The sequence below is a fragment of the Pogoniulus pusillus genome, chromosome 4, assembly GCF_015220805.1.
Source record: "Pogoniulus pusillus isolate bPogPus1 chromosome 4, bPogPus1.pri, whole genome shotgun sequence".
Taxonomy (NCBI): Eukaryota; Metazoa; Chordata; class Aves; order Piciformes; family Lybiidae; genus Pogoniulus; species Pogoniulus pusillus.
Window position 1 is genome coordinate 6,406,482 of NC_087267.1, and position 13,262 is coordinate 6,419,743.

Here is a 13,262-nt window from a genome sequence, read left to right on the forward strand (position 1 = left end):
TTTAGGCTTCCATTCATAACTACTCTTCCGGCTCAGCAACCCTTCTCCCTGGATATTACATCTCAGGACAATGTTAAGCCACCTAAGCAAGCTACACACACACACTTATACACAATCCAAATATTGCAAGTACAGCTGATACCCTCTTTATGGTGATCTCTCTGGACTCTCCTTGGAAGCTACAATACAAACCAATCCATTCTAAATGTAAAATAGCATCTCTAGCATTTCCACATCAGCCCCACACTGCTTTAAAGGCTGTCAAAACTTCACTTTCAGTTTGCCACTTTATCAATTCAGCACCTGGATATTCATCACTAGCCTCTCTTCATTTTTCACAGTATCACAGTAACATCAGGGTTGGAAGAGACCTCACAGATCATCAGGTCCAACCCTTTACCACAGAGCTGAAGGCTACACCATGGCACCAAGTGCCACGTCCAATCCTGCCTTGAACAGCCCCAGGGATGGCAACTCCACCACCTCCCCGGACAGCCCATTGCAGTGTCCAATGACTCCCTCAGTGAAGAACTTTCTCCTCACCTCGAGCCTAAATTTCCCCTGGTGCAGCTTGAGGAAATTTTTCTAAGGTTAGAAGAGCTCAAGCTGCTATCACAGGCCACATAACAACTTGGCATGGTATTTTGTCTCTTGAACTGTAGGAAGGTCACTGCAATATCACTTATCAGCAATTGCAGTACATACAAGAGCTCAAACCATTATGTTTTATCCATTTATCATTTAACCACAAACAGCAGATTAAACAAACATCATTTTTAGTTACATGATGTAGAGCACAGATTTTCTTACCTCAAATAAGAAGACAGTCACACAGAAAATCAGAACAAAGATCAAGTTTTTGTGGATGGTAACGTATCTGAAATAGGTATTCCATGTGGTAACAGTACCCATGCTTTCAGCATCATCAGTGAAGCATTCCTGTCAAAGCACAGATAAGACCATAGTAAGAATTCTAATAGTATCTGTATATGAGAATTCAGGCCACACCTTGAGTACTGTGGCCAGTTCTGGGCCACTCAGTTCAAGAGAGATGTTGAGGTGCTGGAACGTGTCCAGAGAAGAGCAACAAAGCTGGTGAGGGGCCTGGAACACAAACCCTATGAGGAGAGGCTGAGGGAGCTGGGGGTGTTTAGCCTGGAGAAGAGGAGGCTCAGGGGTGACCTCATTGCTGTCTACAACTATCTGAAGGGACATTGTGGCCAGGTGGGGGGTGGCCTCTTCTCCCAGGCAACCAGCAACAGAACAAGGGGACACAGTCTCAAGTTGTGCTGGGAGAAGTATAGGCTGGATGTTAGGAGGAAGTTGGCAGAGAGAGTGATTGGCATAGGAATGGGCTGCCCAGGGAGGTGGTGGAGTCACCATCCCTGGAGGTGTTCAAGCAAAGCCTGGATGAGGCACTTAGTGCCGTGGTCTAGTTGATTGGCTAGGGCTGGGTGCTAGGTTGGACTGGATGATCCTGGAGGTCTCTTCCAACCTGGTTGATTCTATGATTCTATGAATGCTGTCATTCCTTTTGCTAACTTACTCCAAATAACTGAATTGCAGCTGATAGTGGCTGGAGATGGAGGCACTGACAGATTGAGTCATATCTGACACAACAACAACAACGTTTAGAGATATTTGAAATTTTCAGATAACACTGAAGGAAACAACCAAGATTTGTGCAGCACTACTTAAAGTCCAGAAATGGTTAATCAATAGCTATTTTCTTTCAACTGAGGGATGGGTTTGTTTTGGTTTGTTTTCCCAGTGAGATCAATAAAGAGAGAAATTGGGCAATGCTTCCTCAAATTACAAGTTGAAGTATTTCTTGGAGATACTTTTCCACCTAGAAAATTACTTTGGAGAAGTCCATTTTGAAAATGAAAGTAGTTCATTATGACTGGTTGATAGTTATTAGAAAAAAGGGAATTTTGGACCAGTTTTTGGTATAAAACTCAACCTTAATTACATCACTTCCAGCACATCCATCAAAACAGAGTAACATTCATCTTACTCCTCTGTTCATGATCTGTAACATGAGGGCTAAACAGTCTGAAAAAAATTTGTCCAATTTGATCAGATTCCAGTTTTGAAAACTGTGCTGGTACTTCAAATGTATTTTATTTGTTCCATGAGCCTTAAGGTTTCAGGTGTCAGTTTTGCACAAATGTTTTAAAACAATGTTTTTTCTGTGTTATGGTTTCAAATTTCATTGTAGTGTAAGTAAACTTAAAAGGTAGATTAAAGTGCAGAATATTGAAATTCTGTTTTGAGCTTTTCTACAGATAGTGTTCAAAAACCATTACAAATAAGACAAAAATCATTTCAATAATTTTCAGATGATATTTGAGTTAAAAAAAATATATATTATCCACACTCTTCAACGACCGTGTCATTTAGGCAGGCTACCTTTTCCATGGCAGGCTGTGGTGCCATGCTGGTGATAAAGCTCCTGCCTAGAGGGCAGGGTTTATCCTTGGCAGTCAAGCATAGGGGCCATGGTTCCAAACTAGAGAAGATTAGATTCACATTGCACGTTAGGAACAAGTTCCACGTGAGCTGGGAGCTGTCCCTCAACCAGCAGGCATCACCTCAGCCTTTTGGAGGGTTTTGCTGTTTGTGGTTTGAAACTAGAGCAGGACAGATTTAGGCCATTAAGAAGAAACTCTTTAGGGTGAAGGTGGTGAGACTCAGAATCAGGTTGCCCAAAGGAGTTGTGGATACTTTTTCTGTGGAAGTGTTTGAGACCAGGATAGGTGTGGCTTTGCCCAACATGGTCTAGTGGGAGGTGTCCCTGCCCATGGCAAGGGGTTTGGAACTAGATGACCTTTGTGGTCTCTCCCAACTTAAGCCATTCTATGATTCTTTACCATGAGGGTGGGGGAACACTGGAATGGGTTGCCTAGGGAGGTGATAGATTGAGGGCTTGTCCCTGGAGATATTTGAGGTGAGGCTTGACAGGGTTCTGGGCAGCCCTATCTAGTTGAGAATGCCTCTGCTTACTACAGAGGGGGTTGGACAAGATGATCTTTAGAGATCCCTTCCAACTCAGACCATTCTATGATTCTATACTCCAAAAAGACATCCCGCAGAGAAATGCTGCATTAGGAATGATAGAGTCAAACAGAGTAATATAGAAGAAGTATATTGAACTAAACCATCACCAGATCAAAACCCAAGATACTTGTAAATAACACAAACCTTCAAATCCTCTTCACTGATTTCATCAGTTATGTCCAAGACACTGTCTCGAGACAAGCGCCTGGTGTAGATATCTATCTCAGAGGACAGGTTTGCCTGAGGCACCACAGACATCTTCCGGAATGTTGTACTGCCTTTTTTGGGAAAGTTTGGTCCATAGTTCACAGAGGTGCCTCCTGTCATCAAGTTTAACACAGACTGCCTCCTCCGACCTTGCAGCACATGGTCAGTGTTCAGCATGCTGCTCCGGAGCATGCCTACATCTCCCTGTTCCAAGTCAGGTACCAGTGAGAGCCTCCTTTCTGGTGGGTCATCCTCTATCCCATTGACCTGGATCCCATTCTTCTGCACCACCGAAAACTTCCTACTTGCATTGAGGGGGTTAATGATGATGGAGTTCTTCCTTTTGTCATTAAAATCTGATGTTTGTTTAAAAGGCTGCTTCTTTATTTCATTCCGTGGTCCCATGCCTTCTCCTTCGATGGAAAACCGACGGAGAGTCTCGGTTAGAATTGAATTTCTTCTCTCCGCGCTGAACTCATCAAAAGAATCAAATCCCATCAGCTCCGAGCTGAATTCTGGCCGTTGACCTTGGAGCTCAGAAAATGTTCCATAAAAATAGCAGCTCCCCTCATGTAAAATTAATATTTTGTCAGCAATCCTTAAATGTTCCAGTTTTGAAGTAACCAAGATCCGAGTTTTATTTGCCATCAACTTGCACACGCAGCTATAAAAGACGAAAATGTTTAAAATTACATTTTCTTTCTTCATGATTAAATGGTTGGGTTTTTTTCCCTTTCATTTTGAATTTATTTGCCTTTACCAGCCCCCTTCCCACTATGAGCAGTCTTGGGTACTGCCTCAAGCTACAAAGATGGTGTTAAGGCTGAGGTGTGTAAAGGGTGAGTCCATTATTACAGAAACACCCCCCACCCAAAAAACATAAAGGAAGGCATTTTAATCACTTTCAGGTCAATCAGTTTAACATGAAAATGAAATATTCTTTTTCATCCTAGGGTTACTTAGATCTTTTGCTTCCAAACTTAAAAGCATTATCTCAATTTCAAAGCTTTAATCTTATGATGCCTGAAAAGTTCATGGATGGCACCATGTGTTGTTATCGTTTTGAGCCATTGGAATGGGCTGCCCAGGGAGGTGGTGGAGTCACTGTCCCTGGAGGTGTTCAAGAAAAGCCTGGATGAGGCACTTAGTGCCATGGTCTATTGACTGGATAGAGCTGGGTGCTAGGTTGGACTGGCTGATCTTGGAGGTCTCTTCCAACCTGGCTGATTCTATGAGCTACCCAACCAGGACAAGACGTAAGTCTCTGTCTTTGGCCAAACTGCTGCATGCAGATGCCTTGGTCAGTGGGCACTTTCAGGTGACCAGTATTCCAGCGGTTGGGAATTTTAATAATATAAAAAGGATAAAATACAGCTATTTGGGAAAAAAAAATGAGAGCAGGTAAGTGTTTTAAAATTAAAGCCTTTCTGGTACACAGATACAGCTGATATAAAGCTGTGTACTCTGGGAGTGAAGGGTTGTAGCAAGCTCATTATGTTGAGGTGGGAGAGCGAGCAGTAATGTTTACATCTGGCCCAGGCTTGTTCCCAGCACAGTGTGCTGTCTACTGCTAGCACAAAATACTCAGTTGCAAGAATCTCTAAAACTAATCCCCAAAAGGTGTAATTTTGATCACTTTGGTATTTTTGTAGTTACTAAATTTCTGTTCTTGGTTTTACTTTGCGCTGCTTCGTGAGATTCTTAAATGCAATCTATCAATAAACACAGAGTACCTTTCAAATATCTCTTTTTCTGTAAAAATATCCAAATGTCCAAAAGGAGAATCCAGGAGATACAAATCAGCGTCTTTGTACACTGCTCTGAACAGAGAAAACAGAAATTACATTAACTTCCACAAGTCTAATAAAATTACATAAATAACTTAAATCCAATGTCTTTCCATTTTTGTCTGAAGAACTTGCAGATGACATTTTTACAGTCCAGTTCTGGGGTCCTCAATTCAAGAGAGATGTTGAGGTGCTGGAGCGCGTCCAGAGAAGGGTGACAAAGCTGGTGAGGGGCCTGGAACACAAACCCTATGAGGAGAGGCTGAGGGAGCTGGGGGTGTTTAGCCTGGAGAAGTGGAGGCTCAGGGGGGACCTCATTGCTGTCTACAACTACCTGAAGGGAAGTCGTAGCCAGGTGGGGGTTGGTCTCTTCTCCCAGGCAACCAGCAACAGAACAAGGGGACACAGTCGCAAGTTGTGCTGGGGAAGGTCTAGGCTGGATGTTAGGAGGAAGTTCTTGCCAGAGAGAGTGATTGGCATTGGAATGGGCTGCCCAGGGAGGTGGTGGAGGCATCATCCCTGGAGGTGTTCAAGAAAAGACTGGATGAGGCACTTGGTGCCATGGTCTAGTTGACTGGGTGCTAGGTTGGACTGGATGATCTTGGAGGTCTCTTCCAACCTGACTGATTCTATGATTAGTGAGCAATGAGCCTGCAAACATTATGTAAAATGGAACTGCACAATATTTTGGGTTTGGGAATGAAAACCTGTTTGTAGCATTTGGACCTTAAGCTGTATGTGCCTGCATCTGACTCACTGAGACCTCAACTTGTGGTTAAGAGGTTTTTATTCAAATCAGTTTCCACACAAATTCACAAGAGACCCTTGCCTTCCTCTGTGGGTATGAAAATGATGATGTGATATGAATCAGGGAGTAATTAGTAAAGAAAATGTGGACAGCTGCATTTCAGTACTTTGGGAATTACTCTAAAATTTTGGGTTTAAATTTCTATATTAAATGATGTGAAAATTATCCACTGGAAGAAAAAGGCCTCAGTAATAGTATATTTTGCTAATAAATCAAACAACTTTACTGAAAAAAATCCTCTATCAGTATGGATTTCACTGACCATATATTATGATGTAGTGGTTGCACAACAACAAAAAAGGTCATACCATTCTTGGCACTTTCATCAGCAGTAAGTTTGCAGGTTCTTTTTTTTTCCAGGAGTAAAGGTAGCACTCAAATTAGTGCTACAATTTGTACATTGGACTTAGTAGCTACACATGAACTAGCTTTAGGGTACCAGGCCAGTGAGCTGGCTCAAATCCAGAGCATGCAGCTTATTCTCCTTTGTCCTTTCTTTTCCCAAGCTGGAATTGCATGCACCGACAGTGCTCTATAAGAAAGATGGCCTCAGACAATTTCCATCTGCTTCTCATGACAAGTGGTTGATGGAACTGCCAACAAGGGCTCTCATTTCATGACTTTGCACAGAGTACATTAGACACAGGCATGCACTGAGTCCAACCAATAATTGCCAGTTTATCAGCAGTGCAAACAGTCACAACCTGAGGCTGTAATAATCATTTTTCTCCTCTAGCTTTCTCAGATCTTCATCTGCAACCTACACCTCAAGACCTGCACACCCTGCAGCATGCTGAGCTTAGACTGGAGCCCAAACAAAATGTATATCAGATACAGCTACTGCCTTTGGGACATGCAATCATTGAAAAAAAAAATTGATAATTATACAGCTGACAATAATTATATCAGTTCTGTGACTCTCCAATAAATGAACTGTGACAACTGGAAAAGTGCAGGTATGATTATTTGTAGAACCTAGAAGATAGTTCATGCAAATGTTGCATTTTAAATGAAAATCTAAATAGGTTGTGTTGGTTGGGTTTTTTTCCTCTGAAAGCCTTGCCTGTTCCTCCTCTCTTATTTTACAGATAAGACAGAAAAGGATCATTCATATGTCTTTCCCCTCTCACAAATCCACTAGAAAGATTGACACTGAGAGCCTCTCCCCATCTTTTAGCTGCACACAGACATGTACATCTTTCATGGGATGCTAGTGTGGATCATTACAAGGTGATTTTACTTCTATCCAGTATTCTAAGCATAAGAACCAGCACAACTTGGCACAGAAATAAATGGGGTCATTTACAAATCAGAGCTGTCATCACCGGATGTCTGGTGGGAGCTAAGTGACAAATTACTTACGTGTTTCAGTAGAATAAGACAATCATCTATGCTGTTGTTCTGTAGACCTTCAGAATTACTTACTAACACTGGAAGGTTAAATGGACAAGGCCAAATCATTACTCACAGGTAATAATTATTTACAGGTAAATAATTAGTGATGTTTGGAGACCTGGCCCTTTCTTTTTCATTTTTGTTACCAGTAGTCAGAAAGTATGGCATTAATCAATATCAGAACTACTTCACAGAAGTGTCATAGCAGGAGTGGGTATTTAAATGTCTCTTTCTATGGATTTTTTTCAAAGTTAGTATGCTATCTTTAAAGGTCTAAATCTCCAAACAGCATCTTGCATCAGGGAGGGAAAGATTCCAGAGCTGATCCATACCATGCATGTGCAGTCAAACTCCTTAAATTCCATATACAAATATGCAAGTGTCTCACAAACACAATTGCACAGTAAAACTCAGATTCCTGGTCATCAAATGAGGATATTTATTTAACAAGACTTGGTCCACATGTATTTAAGTGATTAATCATAACATTCTCCTTATATATGAAACAGTATGCTATGTAGAGAGTAAAATACTCACCTTGCTAGTGAGATTCGTGCTCGCTGTCCTCCACTCAGAATGATCCCACCCTCACCAAGCACTGTATAATCTTTGTCTGGGAACTTGGAGATGTCCTGTTAACAGTGTTATTTTTATGAGTCAGACATGTATTTTCCATATCCAAGAAACTGAAGCTACAGGCTGGACAGGAGCATAGTGTACAACAGTGTACAGACAGGTTAGAAAGAAGTTGTAAAAACAAAAAAGTCTCATAGAGGTTTATTGCTTTTCATTTGTTTATATAAGCAGGAATGGTGATAGAAGAAAACATCTCTCTGTCACAGAGAGCAATCATGAGCTGCAAGATCTCAACCACAAATATTTATCCTAATGCTAAATCCCCACAAAAGCAAGGAAAGTACCTTCATACAACAGGAATCCAAGGTGTTAACCATTTGAGTGTTCCATGAAATAATAATGATAAATGCGTTTGCCACTGAAGATAGAGCAAGGAGCAGACCCTGGAGTTACTCTCTTCAAAACACAGGGAGATTTATGCTTTCAGGCAGGTTCGCTTTAAAAAGCTTGCACAAAATACCTAGTGAGTAATACCTGGGCAGTTTGTCAAGCAAATTGGGATGCTAAGTTGAGCTACCCCTCTGTAAGATCACATGTCACACAAAATCAGATATAATCCAATTTTGATTACCCTTATTGGATCTTCGATGGTTAATCACTCTCAGTCAGCCTTTTAGCATTTCAAGTCTCAAAAGTTTTGCAGAATAAATAAATGAGTAAATAAATAAATATCCTTCCAGATAAGTGTTTCCTTCTTCCTCCCCTGTAAATTGCCCTGACCTCAGGAACAGAGTGAACAATGCTATTCAGGCCTGGATCAGTGACAGATACAAGGTCCAGCCACTCAAGGGCTAGAAATTGACTGCCTGGTGTGCCAGGAAATGGGAGATTCTCCCACCTCTTTAATTTGATAATAGCATTTACTTCCTGACTTAGAAGATTCTGAGCTTAAAATCAAGATGCTTTTCCGCATGGAAAATCTATTGCAGGTGATTTTAAAACTCTTCTGACATTAACTAGTTATTTCACTCTTATAAAAGAAGAGCCACACAAGCAAATCCCTGATGCTAACAAAACAGCTCAGGTATTGATAGGAAGAGGAGTGTGAAAGTCAGTGCCAGCAACGTTTTTAACAGAAGATTTTCTCAATATGACAGAAACATCTTTTTATGGATCATGAAGTATTTAGGGAGAACATGTGAAATTCCCTCAATTCAAGAGAGATGTTGAGGTGCTGGAACATGTCCAGAGAAGAGCAACAAAGCTGGTGAAGGGCCTGGAACACAAACCCTATGAGGAGAGGCTGAGGGAGCTGGGGGTGTTTAGCCTGGAGAAGAGGAGGCTCAGGGGTGATCTTATTACTGTCTACAACTACCTGAAGGGAGGTTGTAGCCAGGTGGGGGTTGGTCTCTTCTCCCAGGCAACCAGCAATAGAACAAGGGGACACAGTCTCAAGTTGTGCTGGGGAAGGTCTAGGCTGGATGTTAGGAGGAAGTTCTTCACAGAGAGAATGATTTGCCATTGGAATGGGCTGCCCAGGGAGGTGGTGGAGACACCGTCCCTGGAGGTGTTCAAGCAAAGCCTGGATGAGGCACTTAGTGCCATGGTCTAGTTGACTGGCTAGGGCTGGGTGCTAGGTTGGACTGGATGATCTTGGAGGTCTCTTCCAACCTGGTTGATTCTATGATTCCAGCATAAAAGCTTTTTTAGCACTTATTTGAGAGGATCTGCTCAGATCACTTGTGGTTTCCTTTTGCATACAGGAGTCAGGTTATTATTTGACATTTACCAAGTAACTTCTCCTGAACATTGGGATGTGCATGGTTAAGTATAGAGATATCTAAGATTAATTGAATTCTTGCCCAGTTCTACCAGTACTATAACAGTGATGGTGCTGCTTGTGTTTCCTTCCAAAAAGGCCTGGGTAAAGAACAGGGTAAAATACTGGCCCTGCTGAAATTAATTCCAGGGCTCCCATTGTTTTAAATGGTGGTGAGACTTCATCAGATATATTTCTTTGCATGTGTGTCAACATGGAAATTTAATTAGACTTCTAATGAGTTCCCCTTCTGCTCTCTTCCACCCTTCACCTCAGGGTAATATATGGGATGGAACAGACAAAGAACTTTTCAGGCTGTGATTATAATAATTAAAAACTATTTAGTGATTTCTTTCAAAGGTGTAAACAGTGTGATGAAGTCCAATAGGCACACAATGCTGTTTGTTGGAACGTGCATTACCTATTGTGAAAAAGTACATAGGGCTGGTCCAAATACATCCTTGCTGCCATTTTATGCAGGAAGTGAAATCAAGTCAGGGACAAGCCTGATGTAATGATGCTGAGCAGCACAAAATCCAGCATGTTAATGAAGTAGCCATGGGTTTTCCTTAACGTGGTTGTTTCTGAATGCTTAAACTGAGAAAACTATTGGTAACTATTCTGAAAACATCCTCACCGTTCCCACAGGCATTCAGTCCTTTTCTGGGTGATTTTGATAGCAGGAGCTATTAAATCTCAAGTTGCAAACTCAAGAAGGTACCTCTTTTGCTATAAGCACTCCCCATATTTATTTTTACAGTTCCTTTGTGCTTGGTTTGAATGGACTCTGAAAATTGTTGGAAGCATGGAAGAGATTCAGAACATCTTCATAGAATCAACCAGGTTGGAAGAGACCTCCAAGATCATCCAAGTCCAACCCATCACTCAGCCCTATCCCTGGCACCTCACCCCCCCCTCCCCTCCATTTCTATCTCCTCACCCACCAAAGTACACCCTTTTTTTACTTTCTTTCTCTCTGTGTTTTAGAGAACACACTTTGCAGTTGTCTTTATGTAGTATGGTCTCTCAGAAATAAAACATAAAAAAAAAATAATACTGAAGCATTTATTGTATAAAATGCTAAGTATACAGAAGGAGCATCAAGGGTTTTAAGCATGACCTGCAAATCTGTTCCACTCTATTTGATCATTTTTCTCCTCAGTTCTAAGAGGAAAATTTACTGTTATTTCCTATTTTTCAGTATGAATCATAGAACCATAGAATCAACCAGGTTGGAAGAGACCTCCAAGATCATCCAGTCCAACCTAGCACCCAGCCCTAGCCAGTCAACTAGACCATGGCACTAAGTGCCTCAGCCAGTCTTTTCTTGAACACCTCCAGGGATGATGCCTCCACCACCTCCCTGGGCAACCCATTCCAATGCCAGTCATTTTCTCTGGGAAGAACTTCCTCCTAACATCCAGCCTCTACCTACCCTGGCACAACTTGAGACTGTGTCCCCTTGTTCTATTGGTGGTTGCCTATCAGTAAGACAGATATGAACTAAACTGCAAAACCAGAAGTTTTAAAGCTTTGAAGTTTTAAAGTTTTTAAAGACTTGGGTTCCAAACTCACACCTACTAGGGAACACTTCTGTTAATTTTTAAAAGATGAAGAATTTTTAGTAATTTTTTTTCTACCTCAGTTTTTCTTACAGCTTGAACACCCTTGAGCCCTCATTTTCTTGGGCCAGAAGTCAGAAAAAAAGTGTGTCTCTCATTTAAATAATTTAAAATCAGAAATGACTTTTAAAGACTTGATTTGGTTTGGGTCACTCTCTGGCTACGATTCCGAAGCTGAGGCTTTTGTGAAGATTTCAGCTGAACCCTTTTTGAAGGATCCGTGAGCGAAAATCACAAGCTTTGTTTTCGCAAGAGTTTGTGACCTTGAGCAAAGTGTCAGGCTCACCCAAAACTCACACGAATGCTGGCAAAACTCGCTCTCTCTGTGGGGAAACATTCCCATGGAGCAGATTTTTGAAACATGAAGTAGTTGATATGCTGCGTGTGGGTAGGTTAAACCCAGGGTAAGAGAATTAAACACAATTCCAGAAGTGACACAGAAGATAGGACAACATCCAATGTAATCAGTTCAGAGCCCTGTACCTAAGGTGGGGAGAGTTGTCTTGCCTTAAACAGGTTTTTAACTAAATTATATCATCACTGAACATTGCAGAGGGGGTCTCTCAAACATATTTACTTGATTGCTGACAAACTTCTGGAAGTCGATGCATTTAGGAGTTTGAATCTATTTCTTTCTCTAGTAGAGATGCTTCCCTGCTATAAAGACACTGTACTGGCCTATTTACTTCCAGTTCCCTAAGAAAATGGCTGTGTCAGCAGCTTCACAGCAGACCTACCCATGATTTTGGACCATGGACAAGAATTACAATTAGAGGAGTGTGCTCATGCCAGTAGATCATACCAGAGCAAGGTGGAAAAAAGTATAAAAGTAGCCAGCTTTTGGGCCCATGTGTCCAAGATGTAATTGCTGCAGTGGGAGATTTGACATATTTTGTGGATTTTTTTTTCCTGAAAGAGGTATTTATGCTATTTTAGCTGTTTACACTAGGATGAGATGAACTTCACCTTGACATGCCTGTTGCGCTAGCCAGGTATGAAGACAGGGTAAGTAATTTGCTTTCACATAGTTTACACTGTAGACGTGTACCTGATCAGGTAATCAAGCTACCTCTTAATATCCTCTTGTAGAGAATTACCTACTACAAAACACTCAATTCCAGACTTAGCTCTTATTGTTCCTCTCTTCCACACACTTTGTAATTTGCCAATGTCACTTGTGGAAAGCAGACACGAAATCAGGGCACAAAGTGTTTCACTCACTGGCATCATAACCTTTCAACTCCTACTGATTTAATTATTCACTAAAAAAAAAAACCAGCAAAACCAACCAACCAATTTACCCACAAAAAGCCAGCACAGATAAAAGGTACAAGAGCAGTACAGCAGGATGCAAGGATATGAGTTTGTGTCTCGGGGCATACTTGGCATTGCAGTGGACTCATCATCCAGGAATAGATGCCATATTTCACAAGGAGATGTTGAACATGCACAAACACAAACCAAGGCTTGGCATGCTCACTCTCTTTCTCTAGTCATTCTCTTGGTAATCTAAGTTCTTAGGTGAAAATTAATCTCCTGAATTCACACTAAAACCAGATCAAAAGAAAAGCCAAAACAATGCATCTGGCCACAAATTTCTTAGTGCATGATTTGATTTTTCATGGGAATACTTCCTCTATTTGCATGCAGTGTTAAACATTATGTTCAGGAGCAGCTGGTGGCTCTCAGATCAGTATATGTGTTTACTTTAGGAGTGATAATCTACTGAAGATGGTTTGCCATTATGTGTTTATGGTCTCTTATGTAACTATTGGAGGATTAAATGAACTAACAAGCTGGGAAAATATCTATCCTACATTATAAAATGACAAAGATAGAAGTACTGAGACTATGGCTTCAAAACTAATGTATTACTGCACCCCTTCAAATGGGATACAATTCTTGTTTATTTATTAACAAGGATAGCAGGCATGCTCCTGCAGTCTGGATTGGAGGTGCATGTTCATTTAGAATGATTTTGCTTGCTG

General features: G+C 41.2%; 1 protein-coding gene across 5 annotated transcripts in view; it reads right to left on the reverse strand.

Moving 5' to 3' along the window:
* Positions 1 to 13,262, reverse strand: part of CFTR (CF transmembrane conductance regulator) — a 96,999-nt gene that overhangs the window by 45,893 nt on the left and 37,844 nt on the right. For all 5 annotated transcript variants that reach the window (XM_064142069.1, XM_064142071.1, XM_064142068.1 and 2 more), the window contains 4 exons: positions 7,795 to 7,889; positions 5,001 to 5,087; positions 3,205 to 3,931; positions 811 to 939 (listed from right to left, as the gene is read on the reverse strand). In XM_064142069.1, coding sequence (XP_063998139.1) covers positions 811 to 939; positions 3,205 to 3,931; positions 5,001 to 5,087; positions 7,795 to 7,889 — 1,038 coding nt within the window. The remainder of the gene's footprint in view (positions 1 to 810; positions 940 to 3,204; positions 3,932 to 5,000; positions 5,088 to 7,794; positions 7,890 to 13,262) is intronic.